This window comes from Vigna unguiculata, chromosome 7 (genome assembly GCF_037176805.1).
Source record: "Vigna unguiculata cultivar grain cowpea cultivar isolate G323 ecotype 2 chromosome 7, ASM3717680v1, whole genome shotgun sequence".
NCBI lineage: Eukaryota > Viridiplantae > Streptophyta > Magnoliopsida > Fabales > Fabaceae > Vigna > Vigna unguiculata.
Genome location: NC_140798.1, coordinates 9814379 through 9822872, shown reverse-complemented (window position 1 = coordinate 9822872; position 8494 = coordinate 9814379). Strand labels below are relative to the sequence as shown.

General features: G+C 35.1%; 1 protein-coding gene across 1 annotated transcript; it reads right to left on the bottom strand.

Annotated features, from left to right (window-relative positions):
• Positions 1-6378: 6378 nt before the first annotated feature.
• Positions 6379-7230, bottom strand: LOC146884604 (uncharacterized). The gene is made up of 2 exons (XM_085675553.1): positions 6940-7230; positions 6379-6834 (listed from the first exon to the last, which is right to left on the bottom strand). Exons 1-2 carry the CDS (start codon positions 7195-7197, stop codon positions 6607-6609), a joined length of 486 nt encoding a protein of 161 aa, XP_085531679.1. The 5' UTR covers positions 7198-7230; the 3' UTR covers positions 6379-6606.
• Between the last annotated feature and the right edge of the window lie 1264 nt (positions 7231-8494).

Here is an 8494-nt window from a genome sequence, read left to right as displayed (position 1 = left end):
ATACATGAAAAGTCACAGTCTTTGGATGTGTTCAAATCTTTTAAAGTTGAAGTTGAAAATCAACTCAACAAAAGAATTAAGTCTGTTAGATCTGACCGTGGTGGTGAGTACTATGGCAAATATGATGGATCATGTGAACAATGTCCAGGACCTTTTGCCAGGTACCTAGAGGAGTGTGGAATTGTCCCACAGTACACCATGCTAGGATCACCCAGTATGAATGGTGTAGCTGAGAGACGAAACCGGACTCTTAAGGATATGGTAAGGAATATGATTTGTCATTCCACCTTACTAGAGTCACTCTGCGGAGAGGCACTAAAGATGGCAGCTTATATTCTAAACAGAGTACCAACTAAAGCAGCTACTAAAACACCTTATGAGCTTTGGATTGGGCGAAAGCCTAGTCTAAAGCATTTCCATGTGTGGGTTTGTCTAGATGAGACAAGGCCTTATAAGCCAAATGAAAAGAAATTGGACTACCGAACAGTAAGTAGTTACTTTATTGGTTATTCTGAGATCTAGGGGGATATAAATTTTATGATCCCATATTAAAGACAATTTTTGAGACAGGGACTGCTACATTCTTTGAGGATATTGAGTTTGGGGGGAAGAATCAGAGTAGGAAATTTGTTTTGGAGGAAGAATCGGTAATAATTCCAGAACCGATTCAAACAATTACTTTTGATGAAGTAAGTTCAGAACCTCCACAAAACATTGCTGATGAACCCCATACTCAAGATGATTTGGTTGTTCGTGAAGAACAAACTCAAGATCCTCAACAACCTATGCTTCATGAGCCAGTACCTTTGCGGAGATCCATGAGAGAAAGGAGAAGTTCCATTTCAGATGATTATGTTGTATTTCTCCAAGAGAATGAAGATCCTAACAATGGTGTGATGGAAAATGACCCAATCACTGTCCGTCAAGCCATACAGGATTCTAATTCAAAAAAATGGATTGAAGCAATGAGGGAAGAGTATAAATCCATGCAAGACAATAAGGTTTGGGAACTTGTCCCATTACCAGAAGGTGTGAAACCCATTGGTTGTAAATGGTTATTTAAGACCAAACAGGATTCTAACGGTAATGTGGAGAGGTATAAGGCTCGTCTTGTAGCTAAGGGATTTACTCAAAAAGAAGGGATTGACTTTAAAGAGACTTTTTCTCTAGTTTCATCAAAAGACTCTTTTAGGACAATTATGGCTCTTGTTGCACATTATGATTTGGAGCTTCATCAAATGGATGTCAAAATGACATTTCTCAATGGTGACATTGACGAGACGATCTATATGGTGCAACCAGAAAATTTTGTGTCGGGAGACCCAAAGAATATGGTTTGCAAATTGACTAAAGCAATTTATGGACTAAAACAAGCATCCCGTCAATGGTACCATAAATTTTATCAAGTAATTCTCTCATTTGGCTTCGAGATGAATCTTGTTGATGATTGTGTGTATCACAAGTTTAAGGGGAGCAAGTTTATTTTTCTGATCTTGTATGTTGATGATATTCTGCTTGCCACTAATGATATAGGCATATTGCATGAAACTAAGAAATTTGTGTCAAAGAATTTTGAAATGAAAGATCTTGGTGATGCCTCCTTTGTATTAGGAATTCAGATACACCGAGATCGATCTCGGGGTATTCTAGGATTATCACAAAGGAGCTATATCGATAAAGTTCTTAAAAGGTTTAGCATGCATGAATGTAAATTCGGGGATACTCCAGTTGCTAAGGGAGACAAGTTCAGTCTCAATCAGTGCCCAAAGGAAAATTTGGAAATTGAGGAAATGAAGAAGATTCCTTATGCGTCAGCTGTAGGAAGTTTGATGTATGCCCAAGTATGTACACGTCCAGACATAGCATACATAGTTGGGGTTCTAGGCAGATACTTGAGCAATCCAGGAATGGACCATTGGAAAGCAGCAAAGAGGGTCATGAGATATTTAAAGAGAACAAGAGGTTATATGCTCACATACAGGAGGTCAGACCAATTGGAGATCACTGGGTTTTCTGACTCAGATTATGCAGGATGTCAAGATAGCTTAAAATCTACTTCAGGTTACATTTTTATGTTGGCCGGTGGTGCGGTTTCTTGGCACAGTGTCAAGCAAACCCTTACAGCTTCATCCACCATGGCAGCAGAATTTGTAGCATGGTATGAGACATCTAATCACGGGATATGGCTGAGAAATTTTGTCACAGGGCTGAAAATTGTGGAAAGCATTGAAAGACCACTTAAGTTATATTGTGACAATAAATCAGCTGTATTGTATTCCAACAACAATAGGAGCTCGACTAAGTCGAAGCACATCGACATTAAGTTCCTAGTTGTTAAAGAAAGAGTATAGAGTGGACAGATTTCCATAGAACATTTAGGGACAAACTCCATGATTGCAGATCCTCTAACTAAAGGACTTCCACCCAAGGTCTTTCATGAGCATGTTGCTCACATGGGTGTTTTACAGTTTGAGGAATCTGAGGTTTAGTGGGAGATAGTCATTTTTATATGTTTTATGTTCTATGTTTAATTTCTTGTATGCATACATTAAACTTTCAGACATATTTGGTTATTTATATATGTGGTTTTAATTTTACACTTTGTACATTAAGTTTTTATATTGATCTCATTAAGTTAAAGTTTGGACCAGTTGAAAATAGATGTGTATATACAGATCACCTTCACATAATTTTTCATGCTACACATTTCATGATGAATCCATGTCATTTGGTTGTGTCAAAATTAGTGATCATTGTTGGTTTTAGTTGCGATTGATGCAATGAAAAACTGGTTTGGTTCTACATACTGATATAATCATTGGACGGGACTTTTGGAGTATGCTCGAGTAATATAATGGCAATTTTGAGCTCATCAAGTCTAACACATTTATAAGATTGTAAGGACATATATATTTGTGACCAGTGGGAGATTGTTAGTAACTTTGGGTCATGCATATATATGACACATAATTAAATGTGTTAGGGCCATTATTTATAAAGCCAAATAATAAAGTGATCTGAGTAAATTAAAGATTTGACTAAAGGCATATGTCATGAAAATAAATATTGTGTAGAGATCAGTTAGTAATTTTTAATTTGATGAGGGGTCAAATTAGAAATACTAAAACTTAAGTAATTCAGATTATAAATGGTCGTGGTCCCCTTCTAAGAGCACACACAGAGTCATAACGTACTCTTCCTGTTCCTTTCTCCCTATCCCCATCAAGAGAGAAAACCCAAAGGGGAATAAAGGTGCTCTACAGGAGGAAGATCACTGATCAGTAGTACTTTACTCTAATATTATTGTTATGGCCAATTCAGGTACGTTTCCGTTGACTTTTTTACAGCATGATTATCAGTATGGGATATTGTTTATGATTGATTGTTAGAATCAATAATAGGATCATATTCTGTGTTTATGCTTACATTAAGTACCTATATTTGTAATTTTGACTTTAGTCCTAATTTATCCCAATTAAAAAATTAAACTTAATTACAACTTATATATACATGTTAATTTTTTTATTTAAATTTATACATCAAATCACTTCACCTAAATATTGAAATTAATGTTATTTTATACATTTTTAATTTCAATAAAACAAAATTTAAAAATAATTTTTTTTATACAATAATATTAATTTCAATATTAAGGTAGAGTTATTTGATGTATAAATTTTAAAAAATTATTTTAGCATGTATATATAAGCTTAAGTTAAGCTTAATTATTGATTTGGTCTCATTTTGAAGATGAACAATATTGCTTCATTTTAAAAAGAATTAAAACTATAAATTGAGTCAAAATTACAAATATAGAAATTAAATTGAGACAAAATAAAAATATAAAAACTAAATTGAATACAAAACTATGTCATATGACATTGGCATTGACATATGGTGTTATACGGACATGTGACACTACCACGTGCATGTTAATAACCTCACACGTGGTCAATTTTTTTTAAAAAGAATAAAATAAAATATAAATATAAAAAAAATTATAGGCATTTTTAGGGATGGAATCACATTGAATGTGTGATTCATTAGGGTGTGCATTAAGGTATGGACTGTTTCATTTTTGTGGAGCTATCTTGAACTTTATTAATCGATCATATTCATTTAGAGGAGAATGATTAAGTGGTGAGAGTGGCAAGAGGTTCTGTCATAAGAATGGTTCGATGGTTCTTATGGTTGTGTCAGGGACTAACCTTATGTGTAGTAGATCGATAGAGCATCTCATATAAAGCAGTGTATTAACACCAAAAGAGTGTGGCTTCATAAGTCTGACTCAAGTGCACTTGTTCAGATAAATTGACTCTAAAAGGGTTTAACTATATTTATGCACTTGTGAAATGATAAAATTTGTGTCTAATGTGGTAATTAAATGACTTATTGTATTATATACATTTTGCCTCTTTTTTTAACTAGCTTACCCTTGTGTGTTTGTGGTTGTTGTTTCCTCTTTTGCAATGATCACCTTTGTGGTGTGAGCAAAGAATGATACAAGAGTTGATGCTTCTTTAGATGTTGTCCGTTTGATCAACATGGGATAACTTTTTCTTTTTGACATGTTTAATTTTTGGAAAACTATATAGTTAGTAGTTTCCTTGTATCTACTATCTTATTATGGTTATACTTCTTTTGGACAACTGTACTAATATATTATATTTTGGTGGGAGTTATATGCTATTATTTATTAATTATGAAATTTCTTTATTTAGTAGTTTTTCATTATTAAATGGATGTTACATTTATACGATTAATAGAAAAACCTTGTATAAAAATATAATATTAGATGATCATTTTAACACTACCAATGTATCTATAGAGTTATAGTTAAAACAATAATAGAAGATGAAACTTTAAGGAAGAAAACTTCTTTATTACTTCCACGAATAGAATATAAGACATTTCTTTTTCTTCTTAGTTTTGTAAAAAGAAAAATGTATAATTGTATTAACCCTTTTGTAAAATTTTTAGGATATGTAATTAAATTTCAATCTTGGTTAAATTTGAATTTGGACCAATAAAGACTTCAAATACTAGAAAAGAGGCATATCAAGAAGAGAATGTCTCAAGTAAAATTCCAACATCACTTGTTAAAAGCCTTTTCCACCAGTGCAGGAAGGGCCTTTGGTAGCGGTTGTTTTTAATATTCTGCACCGGTTCGGGAACCGAAGCATATTGAGGCGAGGCCAAAAGAGCATAGCTTTTGGCCTCAGTTAAGAACCGAAGCCATAGAGGCCCCTTCTGCCTCGGTTTTCACTGCACCCGAGGCCATAGACCCTGCCTTTTGCCTCGGTTTTCACTGCACCCGAGGCCATATGGGCTTTTTTTTTTTAAAAAAAATTCGATACCCTTTTGGCCTCGGTTTTGGTTGCACCCGAGGCCATATGGGCTTTTTGTTTTTTTAAATTCGATACCCTTTTGGCCTCGGTTTTGGTTGCACCCGAGGCCAAAAGCACGCTTTTTGCTTCGGTTCTGGTATGAACCGAGGCCTAATATGCTGTTTTTTTTAAATGCAGTTTCTATTTTGGTGTTATTCCCACATTTAAACCTGCAAATTTTGTTCATCACCCAGCACAGACCAGAATAGACCAGAACAAAATATTTTAAAACACATCCACAATTCAAATTCATTTAAAAGACAATTACAAATCATTTACAATCAAGATACATGTTCTAATCAATAGTATGGTACATTTCAATTATATATTTGACACATGCTATCCTACCAAACTTGATGGACTTTGCGGGAATTTCTACAGGACTCTTGAATGTCTACAAAATAATAGATTAAGTTAAGTTAGTATATAAAAAGGAAATATTGCAAAGTATTCATTTTAATTCAAATATATATTACCGTTTCCCAATTTGTTGTAATACGAGCACGCACAGTGGTTGTCATCCATTGCATTATATAGTAACCGCACTCATATGAGCCGGTTTGTCTATTACACTACATTATATTAACAACGTTAAATTAATTAAGGAAGAAAATCAAGCAAATAATCATGAAGATATGGATAGAAATATCAAACCTGGAGAGAACACCATACAAGACCTTTTGCCTTAACCGTTGATCTCCCTAACAACATGTTATGTGGAGCAATTGAACTATGATATAGGGAATAAGTTAGGATATTTTTATATAACATGTCATATTCATAAGATTGATATTGAGGTTCTTACCAATCTATCACTTGTCTAAGATGGTTGGGGGGAGGGCGATGCAAAGAGCAAAACCACACAGCAAGGTTCTCCCTTAGGGAAACCACAAGTAACTGCCAATGACGCCTGATAAGAAAATAAATTCATTGTTATGCATTAAAATGACTGATTATATTCATAAGTTAACAAAAATGACTTACCCAGCAACATAAGGGACAAAATAAATTTCTTTTCCAAGTTGAAAGCATTTGGTCACATATGCTTGGATGTCATCAAACTTGTTGCCTTCATGGGTGAGTTGGGGGTCTATAAACCCATATAGATCATTCAGCCCCATAGTTTCAGTGACACCAGACAGATACCTAAACCAAAAATTGATTTGATATAAGTAAATACATAAATATATCAAATAACTATATATAATGACTAAAAGACTTACATCATCCATAATTGAATAATGGTAACATTGAGTTCCTCTTGTCCCCGTGCAAGCTCCAAGACATCTTGGGAATGCAAGTAAAGTGGGATGTCAAGATCTCTCCCAAAAATGTTAGCATCCCAAGGAACCTGCATCGGCTTATCAACTATGATTTCTGCAAGTTGGAGCAATGCACCAAGAGGATCGTCCAAAGAGAGAAGAATCTTCTTTGATTGAGGTTTTTCCTATATTGATGCAATTTCAGTTAAAATGGAATATAATTTAAGTTTGAATATAATAAACATGTAAACTTAAAAATGTAGTATATTTGTGGGTTTAAGAGTTTGTACCGGGGGGTCAGTATCAACCAAATCTCTAGGCCAGGCGAGGAAACACTGGAATGCCTGTGCCACAGTATACACCTCATCTGTTGGCACAGGAACTAAAGCATACAGCATGAGAACCTCCTCTACCGTGACCTTAACCTCATCCTCTGATAACTCCATGCCATGAAGAACTGTGGCTGCCTCAAATACTTTTCCACGAGCCACTAGTGTCTTCTCTGTACCATCCCAAATATATAGCTGACATGGATGAGTGTCATCCATGTCATCCCCGGGTGGAGCTGAACAACTCCCCTTTCCGCTTCTACCTGTTAGAGTTAATGATTTATTAATTTTATTCAATTACTTTATTAAATATCATTTATTCAATTCATAACTTATAGAAAACAAATTTACCTGTGGGAGGCACAAATGGGTCTAGTTCTGGCGGATGATCCACTGGCGAACGAATGCCATAATGCTCAAATTGGCGCATTAATTCTTCTTTCACTTGCGCCGTGATCATTTCCTTTAGTCTTTGTTCATAATCAGCACCATGACTGCATGAAGACTGACGAGAGGAGGAACCAAAAAATTGGCGTATGCCGACTCCTGATCCAGCACCATGCACACGTCCAGGGTGCTCAGATCGTCCAATTGCAGCAGCAAGTATGTCATGACGACCTTCTGGAATGAATCCTCCTTGGGAGGTCTGCTCAACCAATGAATCCTACAATGTAACAAAAAAATTTATAAATCAAAAGACAATATAAAACATGAACGAGCAATTTAGATAAGAATTGTATCTTACAATTTTCTTAGAGATTTCTCGTGCAGAGTCAGAAGTGTAGTTGCCCGATGAGCGTAAACGGGCTAACTTCCACTTCTGATGACGTGATGGTGGTGAAGGAGGCTCAGTACCTTCACCCTCAGAAGGTGGGGGCCTAGATTTTTTCTTTTCTGTCAATATCTTCTCTTCAAGTTTTCTATACCCACCACGAGATAATATGTGTGGGTTTTTATTTTGAGCACTTATGCTTTGAGCCTTTTTCCTCTTTACCTATAACATATAAAACCCACTTTATGAATTACTTAAAATTTTGCATAATTATCAATTGTGCTATTGATGATTTCAAATAAACATACCTGTCATCCCTCAGATGTCCGAAGCTCAAGAAACTGACGCCATGTGTCTTCATCAATCCAAGTGTATTTCAACAATGGATTTTCATTCTTTTTATGTCCAAAGACATACCTTGACGTCAACTTGGTCTTAAAACCACGAAATTTCTCAGCCACCGATGGCAAACATTTTTGTCTTAGCGTCGGCACATTTGGAATATCAAATGTTAGCTGCAATATAGAAAATGTCATCAACAATATTTATCATATTATCAACAAAATCAAAGTATAACTTTAATAACATTAATATTAGTTACCAATAAATCTTGCCATATCATTTTCCGATCAACTTCAGTGACATGATCAAAAGATGGCGTAAGGATTGATATTCTCTCTCGTGTCAACATTCCTAAATAGCTTTTGAAGACGTCCCCATAACGACCACTAGGCTCACCAGTGT